The sequence below is a fragment of the Bactrocera dorsalis genome, chromosome 2 (assembly GCF_023373825.1).
Source record: "Bactrocera dorsalis isolate Fly_Bdor chromosome 2, ASM2337382v1, whole genome shotgun sequence".
Classification (NCBI taxonomy): Eukaryota; Metazoa; Arthropoda; class Insecta; order Diptera; family Tephritidae; genus Bactrocera; species Bactrocera dorsalis.
In genome coordinates this window covers 53,369,211-53,396,070 of record NC_064304.1, presented here as the reverse complement: position 1 = coordinate 53,396,070, position 26,860 = coordinate 53,369,211, and the positions used below count along the sequence as shown (strand labels likewise).

The 26,860-nt window shown below is 34.8% G+C and overlaps 1 protein-coding gene and 2 long non-coding RNA genes across 3 annotated transcripts; 1 reads left to right on the top strand and 2 right to left on the bottom strand.

The window, feature by feature from the left end:
• The first annotated feature begins 3,084 nt into the window (after nucleotides 1–3,084).
• Nucleotides 3,085–4,859, top strand: LOC125776411 (uncharacterized). The gene is made up of 3 exons (XR_007421689.1): nucleotides 3,085–3,776; nucleotides 3,844–4,156; nucleotides 4,212–4,859. It is a non-coding gene; the product is annotated as an uncharacterized LOC125776411 (long non-coding RNA).
• Nucleotides 4,860–14,979: 10,120 nt separating this feature from the next.
• LOC125776362 (uncharacterized) lies at nucleotides 14,980–16,566 on the bottom strand. The gene is made up of 4 exons (XM_049448119.1): nucleotides 16,172–16,566; nucleotides 15,873–16,108; nucleotides 15,657–15,807; nucleotides 14,980–15,595 (listed from the first exon to the last, which is right to left on the bottom strand). Exons 1-4 carry the CDS (start codon nucleotides 16,326–16,328, stop codon nucleotides 15,447–15,449), a joined length of 693 nt encoding a protein of 230 aa, XP_049304076.1. The 5' UTR covers nucleotides 16,329–16,566; the 3' UTR covers nucleotides 14,980–15,446.
• Nucleotides 16,567–24,667: 8,101 nt separating this feature from the next.
• Nucleotides 24,668–26,451, bottom strand: LOC105226337 (uncharacterized). The gene is made up of 3 exons (XR_007421692.1): nucleotides 25,721–26,451; nucleotides 25,509–25,658; nucleotides 24,668–25,440 (listed from the first exon to the last, which is right to left on the bottom strand). It is a non-coding gene; the product is annotated as an uncharacterized LOC105226337 (long non-coding RNA).
• Nucleotides 26,452–26,860: the final 409 nt, after the last annotated feature.

The following is a 26,860-nucleotide window of genomic DNA, read 5'->3' as shown; positions in this document are numbered from 1 at the left end:
GAAGTGACAAAAGTGGCAACATAGGAGTTGTCGATTTATAATATTTGTCTAAAATATTTTTCCGTGACTCGCAAAAATCTGCGTCGATATGTATGAGAGCTCATACATATGCATACATATTTACGCACGTTGGAACGCAAAGCTGTTACAGCGGCAAGGGAAGCGGTAACAATCGGCGATCGTTTGTTAGTTTCTTTCGCGTCTCGTCGCGTCAGTGCTTCGACTGATTGATGTGCTGAACACATAGAACGCGACAGATTGCAAGCGCCATCTGAATCTGATATTGAAATACACACATTCTTAAGGACACAGTTATTTAGACAGCTGCCCAACTACATAGCTGTGTCCATATGAACGTGTATATTTTAATATTTCACAGACGTCGCTTGCAGTCTGCCCCGCTCAATGTGTTCCGGGCGTGACTCTTTGAAAAAACTTAAGCTTCAGCCATTGGTTGCCCGTGAAACGAAGATTTCGCATGAAGCAATAATTGTACACATTTACAAACAAAGTTGTGGGTAGACAAATTTACAAACATTATGCGTATGTTTCTTCTTGTTTACATACACACATAATTACATAGATTTCGCATGAAGCAATAATTGTACACATTTACATACAAAGTTGTGGGTAGACAAATTTACAAACATTATGCGTATGTTTCTTTTTGTTTACATACACACATAATTACATATGTACGTGAATATGTGCGACCGCTTGGTCTTTTAACATGTTATCAAAACTTTTAAAGACCTGACCTGTAAATAAATATGTATGTACATACATATATATCTTATCAAGCCTATGTATGTACATTAATTAAAGATTTACATACATACATAGGTAATAATGCATGTATGACTTTATTATATATTTCCAAAGATTTTAAGGAATTCATCATGATTCATGAAATAGTTCAATTTGTATGTACGTATAAACATGCTTGTGTGCTTTGATATAAAATATATAGAAAATATACATACATACATATGTATGCATGTATGTACATATATAAATTATATGCAGCATCGTTTGCGCATAGTAAAAAAGGGAATCTGTAAGCGTACATTCCTTAACATTGGAATTATCATTATTGCTCTCATTTAACACTGAAAATGCTCAATTCTGCTATTTTCATGCCCCTGATGTTAAGTGGTGAAACACGCTAATAATTTTCTGTGGTGAAACACGCTCATCCAAAACAGTAAATATCCCAAAATTGAAATATCCCTAAATTTTCGTTATCGTGAACCTTCTCTGTAAATATACGTTCTCTGCTTGCTCTGCAAGTGCGGCGATTCTGTTAGGTGTTATACTCACGATACTAACCGTGCGATTCTGTACTGAGATACTGTCTCAAGTCTCTAAATTTGAGATTTTACGTTAGAGACAATTTTTGAGACTTGAGACTATTTTGCTATTCTGTAAGTGACAAAATCTATTACATTTCATTATTCAGAGGTGTTTTTGCACTTGAAGGAAAATAAATATGTCGATAACAAATATTAAATTTTCTATACATAGTAAAAAAAAACATCATTATTAAAAAAAATAAAAATATATGTTGACTTTGTTTCATAATATTTACGTAATTTATGTAAAATTGATTTATTTTTAACCTTTTCGTGTTTGAGTTGCTTACAAAATATAAAAAAACGGCAATCGATTAATATCTATGATGATCTCTATTCAGTACATTCAAAATGGCAGACAAGAGTTCTTTTTAGTTTTGTGACCTTCTAACTACCAGGTCTCAAATTTGAGGCAATATTTTAAGACAAACGCTAGAGACTGTTTAGTGAATAGTAACTAGTCACAAATTGAGATTTTACCTCAAAATGTCTCAAATAGAGACCTGAGACTGGTTACAGAATCCCGCTATAAAAATGCATCAGCGAACATTGGTACAAGGAGGTAGGGTAAGTGCCCATTCACCATCGTAAAGGAGCCATTCACAGTTCTTAACCTCCCGAAGTGTACGTTCACAGTAAAAGCATCATGGCCACCTCTGGTGAATAAGGGTGGCGAGAGGTTAAAACGGGTTGCCTAGAGCGAAAATGCTTTATTATTAAATTATAAATTTACAGTACTATATTTATACATTTATAAATACGATTTTCAAATTTTGCTTATAATATGAAGTTTGATGCTGCTATCAAAAGATTTAATTATATCTTCTTAATATAAATAAATAAATTTATAAATATTCATGGACAAATTGGAAATTATATTTGATAACACAGTACAACAGCTAATCTGGGGGGTGAGAAATTCCAAGTCAGATGGTATTAGGTCAGTATAGTAAAAACTTCAAAGGGTTTGGCGTTCGTATGTGTCAGTTTTTTTTTTTATGACCTTTTAAATTTTTTCCTTATCTTGATGTTTTTTCGCTTAGTTGTAACATTTTGGCAAAAACGTAGTTTAACATAACTCGCGAACCACTTGTCCGATTTTGATGAAACAAATTTAGAAAAATTAAGAATTACATTTTCTCTAATCTGTTTCTATACTGTTTTCTTATATGTGCAACACTTTCGAAATTGAAAATGAATGTATGAAAGGAAAAAAGTATTTTTTTCGTAAAAATTTAAATATTTTTTTTTTTTTATTCATAAAAAATCCAGCAACACTGGTTCTGTAATGTTCACATAAAACATGCATTGTCATTATACTTCTTCTCTTTCTCACACTGGTTCTGTGATTTTTGTCATTCAATAAGTGCCGACGAACGCGAACAGAAAAAGTAATTTTTCTCAAATTTTTTAAAAGTGAACAAAAGAGAACAAAATATGGAACTGTGCAAGCCAGATATAAATAGCTTTTGCTACTGCTGTGGTCAATATGTCTCAACGCATAAAAAAGGGGAAATTTCAGTACTGATTTTGTTCAAACATACGAGATGTACTTCAACCAAAATGTTATAGTGAACGAAAATTGGGTACCAAATATAGTGTGTAAAAGCTGCTACAACCGTCTAATGGATTGGAAAAATAGAAGACGTGAAAGTATGCCATTCGGTATCCCAATGACTTGGACTAATCCTGGCGAGGGTCACAATCCATTGAATTGCTATGCATGTGCGAATAAAGGAGCCGCAAAAAGGATAAGAGAATCGTATAATTACGTTGGAGTTGCAAGTGCCGCAACACCATTGCCTCATTCGGACCACATTCCTGTGCCAAAAGCTTCTAGCCCAGATATTTTCTCTTTTACGACTGCTCCGTGCTCCGCTACTATCATGCACGTGATGATTCCCCATATGAGCCATCAGTATCCAATGAGCCAATTTTAATAAATCAAAATAAGCTTGATTCAATTGTTGCCAAGTTGGAATTAACACAGCATATATCGGAAGAGCTGGCTTCCATTTTGAAATCAAACAATTTGTTGGCACCCGGTGTGAAAGTCACAGCTTATCGAAGTCGTCAGGCAACACTCCAAAGTTTATTCCTTGTGAATGATGAAAAAACTTCTGCATATTGCCCGGATGTAGGAAAATTGATGAACGCAATGGTAATAAAATATGAAGCAGATGACTGAAGATTATTTATTGACAGTTCAAAACTGAGCTTGAAGGCGGTTTTACTTCATAAGACCAATAAAAAACCTTCAGTTCCAATCGCCTATAGTACAGAAACGAAAGAAACATATGATGCACTGGAAAATAATATAATATAATTTGTAATTTAAAACTGGTTAAAGTTGGTGAACTGGTGAAGTTTTCTTGTTTTTGAAACTAATTTACCCGAGACTCAGCGAAAGTAAAATTAAAAAAGGTAAGTTATAATATCACAATCATTTCCCATGGTTTTCCATCTTAACAAATTAATTTTTTCCAATCAGGCATACTAAATGGTCCAGATATACCAAAGCTGATTAAAAGTGACGCATTCAACAATATTTTGATTGACGCTGAATTGAATGCATGGCAGGCAATGAAAGAAGTAATAGAAGGTTTGTTGGGAAAGCATCGTTTTAACAACTACGATGTTTCTGTCGCAAGGATGTTAAGAGCATTCTCGGAAATTGGTGTCCACAGGTCCTTGAAAATCCATTATTTACATCATCATCTGGACTATTTCAGCAAACAATTGGCTACCGAATCTGATGAACAAGATGAACGCTATCATCAAGTTGCTATGCCATTTGAAATGAGGTAATACTGATTTTTTATTTTTTCAAACTCATTTTAATAAAACAAAAACTTACAGATATAGAGGCAAAAAGTCTCCGAGTTCAATAATTGCGGAAATTTGCTGGTGGAGTAGGCTTGTGTGGTAAGACAGGGATGATCTTGATGATAAAGAATTTTCAGAAGGGCCAACAGTGGAGTCACACATTGACATTATGTGTGGTTCAGAAACTGTTGATAGTGATGAATGCGATGCCACTAGTCCCGAACAACCACCGTCGAAAAAGTCTAGGCAATATTTATTAAAATAAATAAAAATAAATAAATAAAATAAAAATAAAACATTATAAAAATGTTTACTTTATTTTTTTAGTAGTTTATGGCCAGAAGTCTGGAGTTATTGGGGAAAATTTATAAAAAAGGCGACAAATGACACTTTTTTTAAATAAAAACAAATAAAACAAATAGAAATTGTAATTCTTAATTTTTCTAAATTTATTTCATCAAAATCGGACAAGTGGTTCGCGAGTGGTTCGCGAGTTTTTGCCAAAATGTTACAACTAAGCGAAAAAACATCAAGATAAGGAAAAAATTTAAAAGGTGATAAAAAAAAACTGACACATACGAACGCCAAACCCTTTGAGGGTTTTACTATACTGACCTAGTACCATCACCCTGACTTGGAATTTCTCACCCCCCAGACAATAATCCCAAAAATGTTCCATAGTGTAATGAAAGGGCTAAGAAAGATAACTATTGTGGAAAAATTTGGTATTACATATCATAATGATTCGTCTGACACAATTTTTGTTGTAAGATAAATCAAGAGATAATTATAATAGCCATGTTTCTTATATTTGAAGTATAAATTTTTGTAATTACAAACTACATACACGTTTTATATGTCAGAATTTAGCTATACGCCGGCGATCAGAAATCCTACTCGTTCCCAAATGGAGTGTTTAACCATCCTAACAGATTTACCACATTATTTTTTAGTTCTAAGCTAAGTTTTTAAATAAAATGGATTTTTAAAGAAATTATTTTTTGAATTTGCAATATTTAAGGGGTATTCCATACCAAATCGACCGCTTTTGAAGCCGACCCCTTTAGATTTTGCTGAAACTTATCCATTCTTTTCTACCTTTTGAAAAATATTTTTGAGAATTTTTTCAAAATGTTTTGTCCAACTTCAAAAAAGTTATGAACTCTTCAAAAAATGGCTTTTTTATTTTCAAATAGCCATAACTTTTGTAGAAATTGACTTTTGGGAACCTTTTTTTTATTTTTTTGTTTTTGAATGAACGTTTCGAAAAAATTTACGAAAAAAAATTTAACACGATCAATTATATAAAATAATGGTTTTTTTAAGTAAAATCGTCATTTTTTGGAAGTTCGCCATTTTTTTCCTCAAAAAAACTTCAATTAATTTGACAACTATACCTGATAATCCCGGGGTGGGTCGATTTTTTTTATTTATTAAAAAAAAATTGACTTTATTTCTATCATATAAAAAATATAATTTAACAATTTTATGATAAAATTCTCAATTTACAGACTTAATTTACGAATATAATCACCAAGATTAAAATTTTTACCTATTAGTTAGGTCGATAAACTAGGGTTGGACAATTATAGACTTACCTATAGTCAGTATACTAGAAACTATACGCTAGTATGTATAAATTGAGAATATTATATCATAATATTGTTAAATTATATTTTTTATGTGATAGAAATAAAGTTTACGGAATTTTTTTTTTCATTTTTGAAAATTTGACAATTTTATTTTAAATAAATAAAAAAAATAATAAAAAAAAATCGACCCACTCCGGGACTAGCAGGGATAGTTGTCAAATTAATTGAAGTTTTTTTTTGAGAAAAAAAATGGCGAACTTCCAAAAAATGACGATTTTACTTAAAAAACCGATTATTTTATATAATTGATCGTGTTAAATTTTTTTTGTGTAATTTTTCGAAAAGTTCATTCAAAAACAAAAAATAAAAAAAAAGTTCTCCAAAAGTCAATTACTACAAATTTTATGGCTATTTGAAAATAAAAAAGCCATTATTTTGAAAAATTCCTAACTTTTTTGAAGTTTGACAAAAAATTTTGAAAAAATTTTCAAAATGTTTTTCAAAGGGTAGAAAAGGATGGATAAGTTTCAGCAAAATCTAAAGGGTTCGGGTTCAAAAGTGGTCGATTTGGTATGGAATACCCCATATGTATGTATGTACATATATAGGCAATATAAAAACCCTGTTATTTAAACAGGTGACTAAATAAAGAAATTGTAAGACGGGTCCCTGTTCCCACATTTTTATTTGATCACATAAGCCGTTGTAGTATGAAACTAAACGATGTGTAAATACTGTTATTTTAAAAAAATATTTAGCGGTTGTGAATCGAGGTCAACCAGGCGACCAAACCAATTACCTCCAATGATTTTTTTAAAGAATAAGAACAGTTCATTAAAAAAAGTTAAAAATGTCGAACACTGCGGACATGTCTAAAGTAAAAGACCAAAAGACTGAATCTCTAGTGCAGAGAATGCAAAATAGAGCACACAGTCTTCGATATTACATCGATGAAGGGAAAATGAATTTATTTAGCACCAATGGAAAAGTGTTGGAGACTTGTGAAAACTACATTAGGAATATGTGGAAGTTATTAGAAAAGGATTATGAAGAACTATGCGGAATATCGTACTTAACCGATTATAAAACGGAAGTGAAAGACTTAGAAAATCAAGTATATGGCATAGTGTATACATTAAATAAACAAATAATTTTCGTAACAAAGGAAAAGGATAAACTAGAAACAGATAAAATGATAGATTGTATAGAGCAGGCAATTGGAAGAATATCGCAAAGAATTCGAGCTACAATTGCAGATGCAAAGATAAATATAAATTCTAGAGACGAAATTGACATCGAATTTTTCGAAAACCGTCCTAAAGATATCGACGAATTGACGATACAGTACAACAAGACATCTTATATTTACGAATTTGAAGATCTTTCCTTTGAAGTCAGCGATACTTTGCGGTTATTAAAAAAACAAAAGCAAATCGACTTAAAAAAAAAACGGTAAAGACGGAAAAATTGGAATTACCAAAAATAGAATTGCAAAAATTGTCAGGCGAATTCCGAGAATGGCAATCATTCAAAGAGCGCTTCTCGAGGAGTATGTCCATAATAATAAGGACATTAGTAACTCCAAAAAGATGAGCTAATTAAAATCTTGTCTTCAAGGAGATGCTAGACTAATGGTTAGTCACCTGATAACGAGATCAGGTACAAATTATAACACTGCTTGGGAATTACTGGCACGCATATATGATAACGTACGCAAACAATTTAACGAAAATATTGAAAAGCAATGCGTTGATGACATTCGCAAGCTGCGCGAAGAAATTACATTTGAGAACCTGCGCGTAGAAGATATACGCTTCGAGAACTGTTGCGTTGATAACACATCGAAAGAAGGTAAGCTACGCGTAGAAGACATTACCTTTGGCAAGCTGCGCGTGGAAGATATAACCTTCGAGAAACTTCGCGTAGATAATATATCGAAAGAAGACAAGCTGCGCGTAGAGAAAATTACTTTTGAGGAGCAACGCACATTTAATGATGTGAACAATAAAATGTCTCCTTTGGAAATTGAGGGGAATGCAAAAGATGAGATGAAATATCTTGCAGATAGAGATGTTGAAGTTGATGACAAAACAAAAGAGCAAAATAAAATCAATGTAGAAACAGTTAAAAATTTAGATAATGATTTTAAACAAACGATTATAACAACCACGGGAAGAGAAGATTTTAAGAGGTATTTTATTCCCCGGGAGAGTCCTCTCTTCGGAGGAAGTAGAGAGGCTGGTTATCTTTTTACAGATGAAACACTGGATCCGGACCCGCCTGATGCAGAGCCAAATGAAGACAAGACAATTAAAGTCGTTGAAGATGGAGGTATGACAGCGGAAGAGGCAGTACTGAATTTAAAGGCCAAGAAGAAACGAATGGGATGTCTACCAATCATACACATACAACAATTACCGAAAGGCGAATGCAGTGAAGAGGAGAATACTAAGGTACAAAAAAAGAAGTGTCACATCAAAGGTACACCGTCGTCCGATGTGAAAGATGAAAAGTCAGCGGGATACCGTTGTAACGAAGTTGCAGAAATAATGATGAGCAAACTATCATTAATTCAACATAGAAATGCACATAGTCATCGTGAACGTCACTTAGTTGGCTTTATAACATATTTTCAAATGGAACTATAGATGTTGAATGCAGCAAATCCAAAGAGTTTTTCAACATACTATCGAAAGGAATAATGGAATTAGGAAAAGGATGTACTGGACGTTACAAAGGAGTTATTCAAGCGGCTCCACAACAATATCACACGCAAAAGTTAATTGAAGCACCTGTGAATCAACCAAGAATGGAAATAAATGAAGTACTTATGTATCAAGAAATTGCTCAACCAGAAACCTTAACTACAAGTTTAAAATACATCAAAGAATTGCAAGACATAGTGAAGCAACTCAAGAAAGAAAACATAAAATTAAAAGAAATAAAAATACATCATGTTACCGAACACATATCATTGCTATTCTTTATAGTCGCCGTGCGAGTAGCAATCTTCATTTAATATCGATTGAAAACCAGGCGACGACTACAAGCTGCAATCACTTTCCCAGCAGTCACTTTTGCCGCCCGGGAGAATGTTCAAAATTGAACATGTTCGTTGCTACCAAAGGACGGACAACAACATTATATTTAAATCTTTTATATACATATTTCACAATGTTAAATAAGATAAAAAATATTCTAACTATTGTAAAATCATACAGCCCACTACTATTAGATATCTATGTTCAAATATATTGAACATACGTACAAAAAAAATACATAAATAAACACATCAAAATATATGCATTGATATGCAGCATACAAACATATACATATGAGTCACGTATGCATTAAGGCCTAACTATAATATGCATAAGCTGCCGTATGTTACTGTCAAAAAATGAACGAAAAGCCTGTCAAATGCATAACGAATGGAGAGTAGACTTTTGAATGACTATAATGTGCTTAAATGCATAAGAAGAAAGTGTCAAAAACAACTTGTGTTTTGGTTTTGTTTAGTTTGCATTTTGCAAAAATGAACAGAATATTAAAATATTTAAAAAAAATTAAAATGCTTACTTCTGTTTTAGAAGGAATACGCATATTGACAGAAATTAGTGAAATTAAAAAATAGAGTTCGGTCATGTTCAGTGAGGGAAATAAACAGGAAGAGAAAGTAGGATAGTTTTTTTGTACGATCCCTAGAAATGAAGAGGACTGATCATATAGATTTTTTATATACACCCGATTGAAAGAAAAGGCATATTGTTTGTCGTAAAAACATTTCCTTTTTCAATATTTTCCATTAAATTTTGTATAAAACATTCGTCGTTCTCCATCTTCAAATTCAAAACGATGTATCTGTTGACAAAAAGAGAAAACAGCTGATTCCGTACGGAACATGCGATCAGTTTCGCATTTTGCTTAAGCAAATGACGTTTGACAAAACTTAACGAAACTTGATGTTAAGCACATTATAGTTGCAACATACAATTTGTGTGTATTCGGACAGTTGCTTACGCTGGCTTAAGCTAGCTTATTCACATTATAGTTAGGCCTTAAGTGTGAATACTGCTCACTTACAATTACGAGAGAGAGAGTTTTGACTTGTGAGCAGCTTAGCTTGTATGAGCGCTATTACTTTTGTTGCTAATTCTCGGGCGATTCTCTTTTGCTGTCGCACATAGGTTTCTGCTAGTGCATACTGCGGCTAAAAATATAAGGAGTTGTCGCAGGACAATGACATTTGGTACATCATTGTTTTGGATGGCAATCAAGAAAAAAATGAAAAAATTTTTTTAAAAAATTTTATTTTACGCCCACCTCCCATATAAGGTGAAACTTAATTTTTGACCTACAGCACTGATTTTTGGTACATAGCATTTTTATGACACTATATAACAAAGTTGCGCAACACAAGTTGCTCGTGTGAAGGTAATGGGCGACACACATTGGGATATCTGTGGCCGAAATTCAAAAATTTCATGTTGTCTGATTTGAATGAAAATTTCACAGTTTGTTACCAACTATCTATACATTATTTCCCCAAAGTATTAGGATTCTATCTACATTAGTTTTTTGTCCAGAAATACCCAAAGTTGGTGAATGTAGAAAACATCAAAACTAGCAAAAAATTTACTCAAAAGTCAAATCATTGATACAATAAAACAACTATTGAAATTCAACTTTGTTATTATTTTTCATTTATAATATGTATCAAAGAAAAAATTTGCATCAAAATCCATTGAAAAAAATAATGCATAAAAAATTTTGTGGAACAACATAATTTGGACGTCAAAATTTCAATGTTCTTCAAATTCAAAGTGGTGCATCTTTTTAGCGCTGTCTACCGCTGTCGACATACATATACCGAATTAAAGCCTGAAGTCTCAGCTAAACGATAAAAAAAATTCAGCTGCCCCAAATTGCCCGCCTTGAAAAAAACAATGTCAGAATGTCACGAAGATGTAAAAAAGTTGCTAAAAGAGACTTGATAAAAGAGAATTTAGTTGTATGGGAGGTGGGCGTAAAAGTGGGCGGATATTATTGAAATTTAACACCAACATATATAGTGTCATAAAAATGCTATGTACCAAAAATCAGTGCTGTAGGTCAAAAATTAAGTTTCACCTTATATGGGAGGTGGGCGTAAAATAAAATTTTTTAAAAAAATTTTTTCATTTTTTTCTTGATTGGCATCCAAAACAATGATGTACCAAATGTCATTGTCCTGCGACAACTCCTTATATTTTTAGCCGCAGTATGCACTAGCAGAAACCTATGTGCGCCGCCCGGTCTCCTTTGTTCTTCATCCGCGCGCATACACGTTTATAAAAAAATGTATTTTAATTTTTCTTTACAAAAATTAGTACATAAAATATCAATTTCTTGTTATTTGGCATTTATATATTATTGTTTATCACACATCTTGAATAAAAACGACTCTTGTATCTAAAAAAAAGTTTTCTAATTATAATCTATAGCGAAATTGTAGAAAAAATATAAAAATCAGTCATTTCTGCTTAAAAATCGAAAAATTGCTCTAATTTCTACAAAAGCAAACTTTAACTGGAAAAAAAAAATTTTCCTTATTTTTGACATAGGAGAAACTAAAATTTAACATGTAGATGTCAGACCCAAACACCGTGTTGACCGGTGTTATATGACAGACTTTCACATATATCACCCTTTACACTATCGACTGAATCAATTTGTATGGCTTTCTCCATACATTTCATAATATCTTTAATTAATTCGATTTTTTCGTCATACTCCATTTTCTAAAATATTTATATTATATTAGAGTAAAAACACGTCAAGTGGACCCCCCATTTTCCACTTGGTCATCGAATTTGAATGTGAGTATTTTTTCATAAAGTAGTCACCATGAACAAATACACCCTCCCAGTTTTTTTAAATTTTAATTTTAACAACCTTTTTTTTTAATTGAAAATTTTTACTACTTTTTTTTTTTAATTAATAATTAAAAAACTATTGGTGATTTTTTATAAAATTTTCAGGAGTTATAGTTCAATACTTGTACTTTCAGAAAATATGCATGAATTTTAATTATTTTTATTTTTTCATATTGTTTATTAACTTTTACGCTAACAAATGAACATTTTAATGACTTCTCCCTCAAAAAATAAAATTTTTTTTTTTCAGTATTTTGCAACAAATATTCAAGTAACGAAATCCGCGAAAAAATTTGACTGATCGCAATTAGATTAAGCAAAAAAAAAATTTTTAAGACGGGCGGTCAGCGCTGCCGGTATATAATTGCGTGTTCGTATACAGCGCGTGCACGAGAATCCAAGTTGTTCGTTCAACGGAACTCTTCTACTGCGTGCTATATGCATGAATTATGTACGGGCAGCGCTGACCGCCCGTCTTAAACAAATTTTTTTTGCTTAATCTAATTGCGATCAGTCAAATTTTTTCGCGGATTTCGTTACTTGAATATTTGTTGCAAAATACTGAAAAAAAAAAATTTATTTTTTGAGGGAGAAGTCATTAAAATGTTCATTTGTTAACGTAAAAGTTAATAAACAATATGAAAAAATAAAAATAATTAAAATTCATGCATATTTTCTGAAAGTACAAGTATTGAACTATAACTCCTGAAAATTTTATAAAAAAATCACCAATAGTTTTTTAATTATTAATTTTTAAAAAAAAAGTAGTAAAAATTTTCAATTAAAAAAAAAAGGTTATTAAAATTAAAATTTAAAAAAACTGGGAGGGGGATTATTTGTTCATGGTGACTACTTTATGAAAAAATACTCACATTCAAATTCGATGACCAAGTGGAAAATGGAGGGTCCACTTGACGTGTTTTTACTCATTATGTATATCTGTATACATATTTGCAAATTATTTGCCAAAAGATGAAATTAAATTTTTTAAATATATTCAAAATATTAATTTAAAAAAAATATACTCAAATGCAACTATGTACTACGAAAGAAAGAACACGAATGCCGAAAAACGTCGCAGCGAACTGTTACGAATAAGAACACAAAGCGAGTTGCTGAACACTGGAAACTCGGCGCGATCTCCTCTCCTCATCGCCCCCTCGCCTATAAACCAAGAGTTGCCGCAACAAAAGTTGCCGCGTGTAATAATACACTAGGGGTATTCTCTTGCTCTTGCAAGATTGCAGATTGCAAAAATACTACACCGAAATATACAAGGGCACGAGAGCACCCATTGCAGAATCTAGTGATATATGAGCGACTGATTCAGTCAATTTATTGTAAATGACTATTGTGCATGGCTATTGTGAATTGGCGCACCTTCTGCATGCATTTTTAACAAAAAAACTGTAACAAAACTTTATAATTTAAATAGAAATTATAAAATCTAATTAAAATTTACCTTTCTCAACAGTTTAACGACGTAATATGTCTTTATGTAAAATGGCAACTACAACAGGGTTGCAATTTTATTTTTGCGTGACATTGCACGCTAATATACATGGGTTTTGGTGTGACATATTTCGGAGCCCTTGCAAATATTTTTCTGCGTGTGTTTGTTGTTGTGCCGTTGTAAATTTGCAATGCTTGCACCGTGCACCGGGTTTTGCAAGAGCAAGAGAATACCCCTAATATGAAGCATATATTCACAAGTGTTTGCTTATGAGCTCACAATACTTATGAATCTTTGCTTATAGCGGCCATACACGGGCACACATGTGCGTTCGATCGGTATGTGTAAACATGCGGTTTACTCGTGTATGGGTTTGTTCGCGTACCGATCCATGTTCGCGACAATGTTTGATTTTTTACGATCGGTGCGCGAACATGTTTATCGTGTATGGCGTTGTAAGCGCACAAAATCTCATTTCTCTCGTGTCGCCGAGCAGTGAAGATCGCGGCCAATTGCAAGTGTTAAGGGGAGTGACTGCTTTAGAGGCTTCAAAAAATCGATTTTTTTTTAGGAAGCAATTACCCGATGCATCTCGCATATGCATTTATCAGGAACAAAAAATTCAAAGAGATTCATGTTTTTTAATAACTTATCTTCTAGTTAAACTAAGAAAATTCCAAAAAAAATTTACTTTATTTTGTTTAAAAATATGTTCAAACTTTACTTTTCCTATTTTTTTTTTAGTTTAAATAGAAGATAATTTTATGCCAAAGATAATAAACTTTGCCCAATTCCAACTTTGCCCGCCAATTAAAATAATCGTAAAAATAAAAAACCGAGAAATCGCGCTTTTTGCCCAAGCGCTCATATACTTGTATGTATCTGTCTGGCACTATTTCCCTTCTAACTTCGACAATATTTCGAGTTCCAATCTATAACTTTGTTTGTTGTTAGATAATTTTTAAAGAGATTTAAGCGATTGTTTGAAGCTTCTAAAGCAGGCTCTCCCCTTAATAAAGATTTCGTATCTGAATTTATTGATCTTATAACAAATTAATTGGCAATTTGGCAAACGAAAAGTGATAAATATAAAAATAAAATTGAGAAAAATAAAAGTTGGAATAACTTATTAACGAAATACAAAGAAATAGATAAAAGTACTATATTAGAAATAAATTCGAAGAAATGTTCCGCTTGCCTGTCGCACATGTTAACTGTGTGAAGAACGAACGCAAATGGATTTGTGTGTCGTGTATGGGCAAACGAATTCACACAGATCGAACGCACATGTGTGACCGTGTATATTCTCTTTTAGGCTTCTCTGACATTCATGAATACAAAACACTTGTGAATATACGAAGAAGCTCAATTGTGCGCAAACCACTTGAGCCGTAACGCTATGAACCAAAGGCTAAGAAATCCTTTACGAAATTAGTAAGAGTTACTATTATATTATTGTATAACAACAAGGATTTTGTAACTGGTTCTAATAATGACTAGATATAATGAAATAAAAAACTGTATTTTCATATTTTGTGCTAATTTTCTCTATTATTAAAAAAAATCACATATACATACTTACATTATTATGTTATCACTTATAATATTACATTTTATTTTATAAAATGATAATTCAGTTCCTTTCAATGGAATTAAAATTAAAAATAAAAATCACGTCAGTTTAATGGTATAAAAATTACATGAACTTGCAGGTATAGTTATTATTTTAAGTGCAAGTTTTCATATGCGTGAAAAGTTAGATTTATGTTATCATCTACCTAAGCTCTGCTTTTCTAGAATGTAAGATGCAGCTTTGCATCTAGGCATAAGAAATAATTGAATAAAAGGATAAGAAACAAAGAAGTCAAAGTTTTTTAGTCACTACAATCGCTCGTTTCGTTTCTTTTAAAACCCCTCCGCGTAGGTATAAAATACATTTTGAATAGGCACGGAATTTGTGAATGTATTCATGAATAAACAGTGAGCCACTTCCCAACATACCAAAACGCTTTGGAAATAACTTGTAACAAGCTTGCTGACCTAAGCCTTATGCTTAGGAAACTGTAGTGACTACTGTTGTGAAAGGCTTTTTAATAATTATAGAATAAAGAAAAACGATCCCTCGCTATAAGCTTAGTAGTCGAAGTATACAACAAGCTTAGAAGTCTAATTATAGAACAAGCTTACTGAAAGAATAGTTTTCTAAACATACATACTTACAATAAGCTTAGTTTAGCAAAATTTTTATAAGCTTGTAAAAAATTTAAAATAGTAAGCGTTTTTAAATTGTTGTATTGTTATTTCTCATTTATTTCATTTCATTTGAGATTACAGTTGAGCTAATTTTTTTTGATTTATATTTTTCTTTGCTTTCTTTGCGGTTTTTGGCAAATTGGAAGAAAGACTTTGTGTTCCGGATGAATTCATCCTCTCCGATTCCAATAGCAATTGCAGCATCTGAAAAAATTGTGAAAAATAAATTAATATATATATTTCAAAAAAACATTTAAGTATTTACTTCTAATTGATTTCGATGCATTTAGGCTGCGTACACTTTTTTTCTCTGTCCCTTTCCAGCACAGTTTTTCCGCCAGTTCATCGACCAATAATTTTCTCCAACAATTTTTGGTAAAGTTGGGCTTTTTTCCAACAGTTTTGAGTTCCATTTCCTTGATTAAAAATAAGAAAAAACAAATGATTGATTATCGAACAAATTAATTTAGTATTTTAGTACACTTGCGAATGAAGCAAACAAATTTGGATCTTCCTGTAGCTGTTTTTCAAAATTTAAAAAATCCTTCATTGTTTGAAATGGCTGTTGTGGGATGACCAATTTTATGTTATATCTATCCTGCTTTAACTCACTGACTTCCTTACGCAGAGATTTGACCTCCTGACGCAATAAAGTTATCCCGTTCGTCAATCTGATGAACATGGGTTCAAGAGTCGCAGCAAATTTTCGAGATATTTCTAGAAATTAATGAAAAAAAGATAGAAAGTGCATACAAATTTATTACAAACAAATATTTTTACCATCAAATGACACAGCTTCAACTTGTAAAGTTTTTTTAATCGAATCGTTATATACTGTTTGGAGTGTAGATAAATTTTGTGTCTGTTGAAAGATGTTGTTGAAATTATTAATCTGTTTGTCCGCCATCATGAATGACTGGAAAAAACCCGAACTCATTATTTTTATTGGAAAGAGCACAGATTTTATTTATATTTTTAGAAAGATCTTTGTAAGTGTTTTGCGAAAGTGTTAAATTTGATGTTTTCCATATGTTGAGAAGAGATGATTCTAGCGGATTTTGAAACATAGATCTCAAATTCAAAACTTGTTGACAAATAACTTTGCTATTTATTATTGATGAGACTTTATAAATATTATTTCCAACGCTGTAATAATTGTTTGGGTTGGTTTCTGACAAAAAAGGTATTGTTTTTTTTTTCAAAATTTCCTTGACTTGAGGGATAATTGCTTTGCTCCACCAAACGATTAATAGTTGTACCGACATGTTGTTTTTTTTTTTTAAGTCCAAGTTTATTTTCAAATTTGAAGGCGCTAATAGTTTCGCTTGATCCATACAGCAAACAATCATTAGCCAGGTGAAAGCTGTAAACTGATATAGATGCATCATAATACTCAGGCAATAACTTCACAAAACTCTGCAATAACTCATCAGCACATCTATTGTTAGTTTGGCATTGCTTACTGTCCAATAAAATCCTCATGGATAAACTGAGTTGCAGAAAATGCAAATACCGTTTTTCGTCTAAAACAGTTTTTAATACAAACGGCCCAACATACAGCAGAAAAGTTCGAAATTCAGTCGCTTTATATCTTTCGAACTCTTTCAAATCTCTCGTACTTCTCCGGAATTCGCGTGGTAGCTTTCCTTTTAAAAACAGTAGCTGATCGTTAAGGTTAACTATATTTTGATTTTTAAGTGAATATGGTTGGTTTTTTTTTGAATCCAAGCATTCATCAGTGTTTTCACAACACCCAAACAAACAACATGCATGTAATCCATAGGAAAGGATTTTATAAGGTCTACGGATAAGTCTTCTATGGCCATGTGATTAAATTCTTTGTGGAAATTTGTATCCGATCTTTGTCTGAAACTTTCATCCGTCCGCATTGTGCTCTTTTTTTGAAATTTGAACACCATACGGTGATTTATGTGCTCACCTCTTTGGTTACATTTATGGTAAGAACTGTAGCATGTATGACTTTTTATTCCCATTAGTAGCGACCTAGCTGGAGCATCACATATGATGGCACGACAATTAATTTTATATTGTTACGAATTTACTCTTGCTAGCTTACTTTGTTAGGTTCGTATCTCTGGATTGACAAATAAAATCAACACTGTTTAATTTAATTCAACAACTCTTTATTTCACAACTCGTCTACACTATAGCAGTTTACTCTTAGCACTGGTTGATTACGTTGGCGCTGCCACGGCTTATATAGCCACGCACTTCTCGCTGATGCCGACGTGTCCTTCTAGAATATCGCGTCTGGAAATTACCAGAACATACGGCTATACGGCGCCAGACGCAAGCAGACAGTCGCGGCGCCAGACTCTGCAATTGTTCAAGCAGACGGCTGTGGCGCCAGATGTCTATTGTTTCGACAAGCGGACAGTGTGGCGCCAGATGTCTACAACAAGACAAATGCTATTCCATATACCTACAGCTATTGTTCATAATCAGGGATGCATATAGTAATACAAATACAACTTAATACTACTTTTGTAACACAACTTAATACTACTTTTGTAACACTGCCCTCCACTAAAGCCTAATCGTCCCGATTAGGCACAAATCCTCTTGAACCAAATGGGGCGAGCCTCTCCAAATGTACTACTTTCATTTTACATCGTGCTTTTCCATTTCTTTGTATGCGGTATACCACGTCATTAAGTCGTTTCATCACCATATAGGGTCCTTCCCAGGCTGTCTGTAGTTTCGGGGACAAGCCTTTCTTTCGAAGTGGATTGTACAACAGGACCAGATCACCTTCTTCGAAACCTTTTGAATTTGCCGCTTGATCGAACCGGTCCTTCATATTATTGCTCATCAGATGCGTATGCTGTCTTACCATTAGATGCAATTCATTCATTTCTTCCTTTAAGGCAGAACAATAATCTCCATCATTTCTTACAGCTGTAGGATTCGTTCCAAACTTAAGATCAGCAGGGAGTCGCAGATCAGATCCGAAAATAATCTTTGTTGGCGTGTAACCAGTTGTCTCGTGCTTCGCTGAACGATACGCCAGCAGGAACATCTGGATGCACTTGTCCCAATTCCGTTGATCTTTATCAACGATTTTCCGCAGATGTTCTTCGAGCGTTCGGTTGAATCTCTCCACCATTCCATCTGATTGTGGATGTAACGCTGTTGTCCGTGTCTTGTGGATGCCCAATAATGTACAGACTTCTTGGAAAATGGAAGATTCGAAATTCCTGCCTTGATCTGAGTGTAATTCGACGGGCACTCCGAACCTTGTTATCCAATTTTCTACAAACGCTTCGGCTACTGTCTTCGCTTCTTGGTTTGGTAAGGCATATACTTCTGGCCATTTACTGAAATAGTCCATGACAACCAGTAGATATTTGTTTCCGGCCGTACTGGTTGGAAACGGACCTGCAACATCCATTGCGACTCGTTCAAATGGTGATCCCACGTTGTACTGTTGTAGCCTACCGCGACTTTTGGCTTTAGGACCTTTAGCTGCCATGCACTCTACGCAATTACTTATCCATTCTGCTATGGAATCTCGACAACCGATCCAGTAGAACCGTTGTTTAATCTTCTCTATAGTTTTTGTAATCCCAAGGTGCCCTCCACTAGGTCCATTGTGATATTCTTTCAATACTTTCGGGATCATGGACTTTGGTACTATGATCAGCAGACGAGACTGTTTGCCATCTTCGCTTTCCCAGGTACGATGAAGGTATCCATTAACGAGGTTTATGCTGTTCCATTGGGCCCAATATGCTTTTGCCGTTGGACTCTCGCTACTTATTTGTTCCTTTGGTGGTCGTACCCCATTTTCTTTGTCTATTATCAGCTTTGCAAGATCAGGGTCCTCCAGCTGATTGATTCTGATGCGGTGAGGAGTCCAATCATCTTCAGGTTCTATATTCAGTAATCGCACGTCGATTATACCTTCTTTTCCTTCTGATTTGGAGCAATGTTTACATTCCAGTGGGCAAGGGCGACGTGATAATGCATCCGCATTTTTGTGGTGAATCCCCTTTCGATGTTCCGTTTCGAAGTCGTAATTCTGTAATCTTTCGATCCATCGTGCAATTTGGCCTTCCGGATTCCTAAACTGTAATAACCATTTTAATGCTGCATGATCAGTCCTCAGCAAGAATCGTTGTCCATACAAATACTTGTGGAAATGTTTTACACATTCCACCACAGCTAGTAGTTCTTTTCGCGTCACACAGTAGTTTTTCTCTGGTTTCCCGAGCACTCTGCTGTAATACCCAATTACTCTTTCTTGTCCGTCGATGAGCTGAGACAGGACACCTCCAATTCCATAAGCGCTCGCATCTGTATCCAGGATGAATTTCTTTCCAGGTATTGGATAAGCCAACATCGGCGCCGTACAAAGTAGTTCTTTAAGCTGCTCAAACGCTTTTTCTTGTTCCAACTGCCATACAAACGGGCGATTCTTCTTTGTTAAATCATGTAAACTTCTAGCCACGTTCGCAAATCCAGGTACAAAACGGCGGTAATACGTGCATAAGCCGAGGAAGCTGCGGAGTTCATGTATGTTGGTGGGTTGAGGCCAATCTTTAACTGCTTTTATTTTTCCCTCCTCGGTGTGAATCCCCTCAGTTGACACTTTATGTCCGAGATATGTGACCTGCTTCTTCCATAATGAACACTTTTTGGGATTCAAGCGTAATCCGGCTGATGCTATTCGCTGAAAGACTTCCTCTAGATTTTTCAGATGATCATCAAAACTTTTTCCCATGATAATAATGTCATCAAGATACACCAAACATGTCTTCCAGTTGAGTCCTTTTAACACATGTTCCATCAGTCGCTCGAACGTTGCAGGCGCATTACATAACCCAAATGGCATCACAGAGAATTCCCATACCCCGTCGCCCATACTGAAAGCGGTCTTTTCACGGTCACGTTCATCAATCTCGACTTGCCAATATCCACTTTGTAGATCTAATGTAGAAAACCATTTCGCTCCAGACAAGGTGTCTAAGGTATCGTCGATTCTCGGTAGAGGATAACTGTCTTTCTTTGTGACATCATTCAACTTCCTATAATCTACGCACAAACGGGTGCTACCATCTTTCTTTTTAACTAAGACGATAGGTGAGCTCCATGGACTTATTGAAGGTTCGATTACACCGTTTTTGTGCATGTCTTCAATAATTTTGTTAGCATCCTCACGTTTTGCTAGTGGAACCCTACGCGGAGCTTGTCGGATTGGTTTAGCGTCTCCAGTATTTATGCGATGTTTGACAATGCCGGTTCTTCCTGTGTTTCCTTCGTTTGCAAATATGGATGCGTATTTTTCTAATAGTTTTTCTGCTTTTAATTTTTCATTTCCATGCAGTTCGTTCAGTAAATTATTTAGGAATGTAGGACTTATCTGCTGTGGCTCAATAGTAGGCTTTTGTTCTGACCGTTCGCATCGTGCTATTGCACTTATATTCTGGCACTGTCCAATTACTGCTCCTTTCTTCAGCCTTATAGGCGTGTTGAATTCATTCACTACTCTGACCGGAATGGTGGCGTCTTCTCTAGTTTTCACAAGCGTTCTTCCTACCAATATGGGTGTATCTATTTTTGTTGGTTCCACAATCCACAACTCTTCAGTCCCACCTCCTCCATTCACTTTAGCCCATACAATCGCCTCAGATTTTGGTGGAATACTCTGATTATCATCAACAATCACCCTCTTACTTTCAACGTTGGTCACATATCCGGTGTTTATAGGCATCTCCATGTTCTGGCAAAACAGCATTTGCTTGTTTAAATCCAAAGTAACCCCGTGATCAATCATGAAATCTACTCCCATTATAATTTCATCCGTGATTTCTGCTACGATGAAGGTGTGATTAACTTCCAGGGTACCAATCATCACTTCGCAAAACACTTTTCCCGCGACAGCTGCTTCCTCTCCGGTGGCCGTTCGAAGCTTGCAACCGACTAATGGTTCAACCGTTCCTCTTACCACATCCGGTCGGATAATTGAATGTGTGGCACCAGTATCCAAAGTAAGCGTTGACAGTCGTCCATTTACGATACCGTTGATAGTAAGATTGTTGTCATGGCGACCTATTTGTGATATCGAGATGGTGGGGCAAATAGTTGTGGGAACCAGCTCACGCCCCTTTGAACTGTTCCGTTTTAGTTTAACGACTTGTGAGATGTGGATGCTCCGTCCTCGTTATCTGTTGGTTGTTTCCGTTTTGATGGGTTTACTTTTATATTGCAATTTCGGGCAAAGTGACCCGCTTTTCCACAGTTGAAGCATCTGCCTGTTGTATTTACTCGCGGTGCAGCAATTGTCTTCAGAGTCTTCAATATTTCCTCCATCAGAGCCGGTTGTTCCATTTCAACCCTTTGTACTTTGGGTGCTGGTTTACTTAGTAGGGAAGCTGTTTCCTGTGTGAGGGCGTGCGAAACCGTTTCAGCAAACGTTCTTTTTGGCATTGCATATGTGGCGCGTTTGGTGTCCACATCACGAATTCCATTTATGAAACATTGAATTTTTACCCTCTCAATGTAATCCACAGGTGCATCTGCATTTGCCAAATGAGCCAGTCGTTCTATTTCAGTTGCGAACTCTTGTAATGACTCGTTCACCTTCTGACCCCTATTTTGCAGTTCGATCTGGTATATTTGTTTCCGGTGCTCACTACCATATCGTCTTTCTATCGCACTCATCAATGCCTCATAGTTGTCCCGTTCACAGTCTGGAATAGTCTGAAGGATTTCTGCCGCAGGCCCTTTCAATGATACAAACAAGGACGCCACTTTGTCCGCTGCATTCCAGTTATTGGCCATTGCTGTCTTTTCAAACTGAAGTTTGAAAATTTGAAATGGAATACTTCCATCGAATGTGGGTGCCTTCAATCTTTGATTATTTGTTGATGGTGCAGGGCCATGTAGTTGCAGTTCTCGCACACGATTACTTAATTGAAGAACTTCTGATTTTAAATTTTCTTCGTCATTTTTTAAAGTGCTTAATTCGTCTTCAAATTTGAAAATTTCTCTTGCACTTGTTTTTGTAGTTGTGTAGTATTTTCCGTAATCTGTTGTGTAAGGCGAGACTCTAACTGTGATGTATTTTCAGCTATTTGCGTTATTTGCTGTGCCAGACGATTTTCTGTTTGCACTACATTTTCTGCTATTTGCTGTGCCAGACGATTTTCTGTTTGCACTGCATTTTCTGCTATTTGCTTAATAGCCACTAACAGCATGTTCGTGTCTACGCTTGATGATGTTCGTTGTTCTTCTACTTTTTCTTCTACCTTTGTAGAAGTTTCTGGGCCATCAAATTCGAATTCGTCGACATTAATTCCATCCGCTTCCATTGCTTCACGTAATCGTGCCTGCAGATCCGCCTTTTGCCCGCTTATCGGCAAATTACGCTCCTCCAGTTCCTTTTTTAATTGCTGAATTCTCAATTCTCCGAATTTAACCATCTTGAATTTGGATTATTTGACAATCCCACTTCTGACACCAATTGTTACGAATTTACTCTTGCTAGCTTACTTTGTTAGGTTCGTATCTCTGGATTGACAAATAAAATCAACACTGTTTAATTTAATTCAACAACTCTTTATTTCACAACTCGTCTACACTATAGCAGTTTACTCTTAGCACTGGTTGATTACGTTGGCGCTGCCACGGCTTATATAGCCACGCACTTCTCGCTGATGCCGACGTGTCCTTCTAGAATATCGCGTCTGGAAATTACCAGAACATACGGCTATACGGCGCCAGACGCAAGCAGACAGTCGCGGCGCCAGACTCTGCAATTGTTCAAGCAGACGGCTGTGGCGCCAGATGTCTATTGTTTCGACAAGCGGACAGTGCGGCGCCAGATGTCTACAACAAGACAAATGCTATTCCATATACCTACAGCTATTGTTCATAATCAGGGATGCATATAGTAATACAAATACAACTTAATACTACTTTTGTAACACAACTTAATACTACTTTTGTAACAATATATTTTGTTATTCTAAGCAAAATTTTCGTTCATTAATTCTCTTAATTCGTCTTTTGACTTGCTGTTTCCACTATAAATGCCAATAGTTTGTACTGCCTCCGTACCATTAATGTTAATTAAAACTGGCCAGGCATGCGCTAAGGAACTTTTCGCTACTGAAAGTCCGTCTATGTTTATATTTAAATCAATTATATAATAAATAATAAATATGTTGTTTGACTTAAAAAATCGGTAAGGCAATCTCTTAGGCCGTAATGAACATATAGCCGCCTTGTATTTGAGTTATAGGTGCATCACGAGGTGTTTGTTTTAAGTTCTTGCATCCCGTGGTAGATATGGAAAAGTTTTTCGTAAGATAATCAGTAACTCATTGATTGCACTATTTGATATAGTATGCTTAACTGACCAAATAGCAAGATCTCTTTTTATATCCGCGTTATTAATTAAGAGCTCAGCATTATCATTTTCCTCAGAACTGTAAATTTCATTTTCTGTTTCATTGGTATCATTACAAATAATATTTGCTTCACTAAAATCATTTTGACTGGAGCTGGTTGCAATATCCTCATCTTCATTATTCTTTTTTTTCTTTTTTGCACTTACACTGTTTTATTTTAAGATATTATGTTCACTCTCACCTTATTCACTTCGTATAAAATTTTACAATGACAATGAAAAATGTGAAGACGCTAACAACGGCGCGACAGAATAACGGTAAACGAAACAGTAAGCTTTGGAAACTGTATTGATCCTAAGCCTGTTGCAAGTGTTGTTGCAAAACTGTAGCGAGCGTAAGTTTTTTGTAAGTTTCATGTACACCAGGGATGGGCACATTTTTAGCCCGCAAAGTTAGCAAAGTGCGCACGGGTGCTAGATGAGGGGAATATCAGTTTACGGAGAGAAGGGCATAACAAGTTGAGAAAAATTGCGAAAAAAATGAATTACATTCCTCCGTAACTTGATGTTCATCGCAGAGTGGTTGCGGCAATACTGACATTGTACACAAATTTTATGGTGGAAGTTTATTTCATATCGGAATTGTACAGTTGTGTGAACAAAAATGGGTAAACGTAATTTGCAGAGTTTAGAGTTCCGCATTAAAATTTGTTTTTATTTACCTTTGCATGGTGGGAAATTTTAATCACTGTTAGGAAAAAATATATATATGTTATGTTATGTATCTAAAAACAATTTTATTTAATAAGAAAACAGCATATTTTAAAACTTCACAACACCTTATGGTTGTTTCTATTTTGTTCACACCACTGTACATGTGATAGATCAGTCAATGGTGGTGGAAAATACGTTGCTCTCATTTGTAAATATGGAGTGGTAAAACGTTGCTCTCACTTCCCTCTTCATGTTTGCCCGCGATGATCCCCTCACCTAGCCCTCAAAATGTGCACTCGTGCCCGCACGGGCAAAATGCCACTGAGGGCTAATGTGCCCATCCCTGATGTACACAACAGAGCTACAAAACTATAGCGAGGGCTAAGTCAATTACAATCATATTTGTTATGTTGTTACTATGTGAATCATTTTTCAAGCAAGTTTATAAAAGTATTATTATTTTATAATTAAATAAACCTTTCATAAATATGCTTATTAAATGTTAAATCATTACAATAAGCTTATTCTATAACTCTATTGCCGTTCGCTTATGGAAAGGTTTATTGGGTAGCGTTGTTGCCATTATAGTAGTTTATGCAAACATACGTAGTTCTTCCCGATATTCTATTGGTTTTGGTGGAGCTGGTTCTCCCACTCTCCCAATTCGGCATCATAATATTGCGCAGCACGATATGGTCGCAATTTCCATGGTACTCGCTCTTCCATGGAGGTTAATTGTACATTCAAACGACAGCGGTAATACATTCGCGATCGATACGTTCCATATGTATGTAGCTCACCGATAGGTTGTCTAGCACGGATAAGCTCAGTGAACTTGGCTTTCAATAAGAAGGTAGGATCGCAACACATGTCTTAACGATGGTATCCCCACCATTTTTCATCTTTGCGCATAACACGATGGAACCAGTCAATTAATTCGCTCAACTGGTAACGCTTTGATCTGCTAGGTGGGAAATGAGTGTTTAGCATATTAAAAAGTATGTAAATTCAATTTTGCTCAAAACCTACCCAACAGCTTGATAAGCCTGACCAGCAGTATGGGGATCCTTAGCGCAATTGACAATAGCGTGTGCAACATCCGTAGTATTTGCTCTTCAAAAAGTTGCTTCCACCCTCAAGCACAAATAATCAAACGTTTATCCAGCTTCTTTGCAGATTCTATAAAAAAAAATTAAAAATACATGGTAAATCTTTTGAAATAAAGTTTAATTTTAGCTTACCTAGCAATGCGACGTGCACCTTCCACGAGCACGTCATTGAATTTAAAATTTTGTCTCGAATTCTCGACCAACTAAATTAATAACTACATTTGTGTACTTCACAGCATCGCGTATCGCTTTTTCATCTCTTAAATCATAAAATTGGAGCAGCACCTGACCCATTACGCAGCAAGATTAACGAGGCCATGTTTAGTTATTTCGTACTTTTATTGGAATAAAATCCCAGCCGATCTGTTATTTATCGTCCCAAGGGAAATTTGCACATACTTCTTCCAGATTCAAATAACTAAATAAACCATCGTAAAGGATTATACCATGAAATAAATTCAAACAAATTGTCTTGCAAAATCCTCCGTTACGATGGCAAAAATATAAATATGGCTGTGAATGAGCATTCTATTCGGCGTGGTTGCTTATTTGTTTGTAACATTTTTCTGTGGTGAACATTTATTAATTTACCATAGTTAAAAAGAGGCATAAATAAAAAACTTAATTTTTCATGTATTTGTTCATATTGTTCTCATCTTTAACAATATACATATGTATATTAAAATAAAACGATTTTGTTTTGATAATATATTAAAGTTTTACAGTTTTTATATTATATAACCAATATGTTTGGCACAACTTTTCCATAAATTTTAAGAAAATAACACAACGCAACCATTTTCCGGTTAAAAGTCGGTAGTCTTGGATTCCAATAGAAACTCAACACCGGACTCCACTTGACGTTTCTACAGTGGCACCTCTCAGCTGTGCCTTTGTTTACATAACATCAGCTGATAGTTACTCTATTCCTCCTTTACGATGAACCTTTATTTAAACTTCCTTTTTCTTCTCATATGCTTCAGGTTCATCTTCTAAATTGGGGTCGATTACTTCAACTTCGTCCTGAACTTCAACGGTTCAACTTGGATTTCAGTTTCATAGATTTTTCCAAAAGCCTGCCGGGAGTTAAGGAACGTATTCCTTATAATAGTAACAAGCAACAAAACAATCTTTTGTTTCAGTAAATAGAATGCATCAAAACAACCTTGAGTTGGAACAACTGAAATGCACTATCACTAAAACAAACAATCCCAAACAAAGAAGTAACAAAACAACATTGAGTTTGACAACCTTATCTTAAAACAAAGAAAT

Excerpts from the sequence above, each read along its gene's own strand:
- LOC125776362 (XM_049448119.1), bottom strand. The coding sequence starts at position 16,328 with ATGAGTTCGGGTTTTTTCCAGTCATTCATGATGGCGGACAAACAGATT. Across the intron at positions 16,109-16,171 it reads TGAAGCTGTGTCATTTGATG|AAATATCTCGAAAATTTGCT; the intron begins GTAAAAATATTT and ends ATTAATTTCTAG. Across the intron at positions 15,596-15,656 it reads TGCATCGAAATCAATTAGAA|ATGCTGCAATTGCTATTGGA; the intron begins GTAAATACTTAA and ends CAATTTTTTCAG.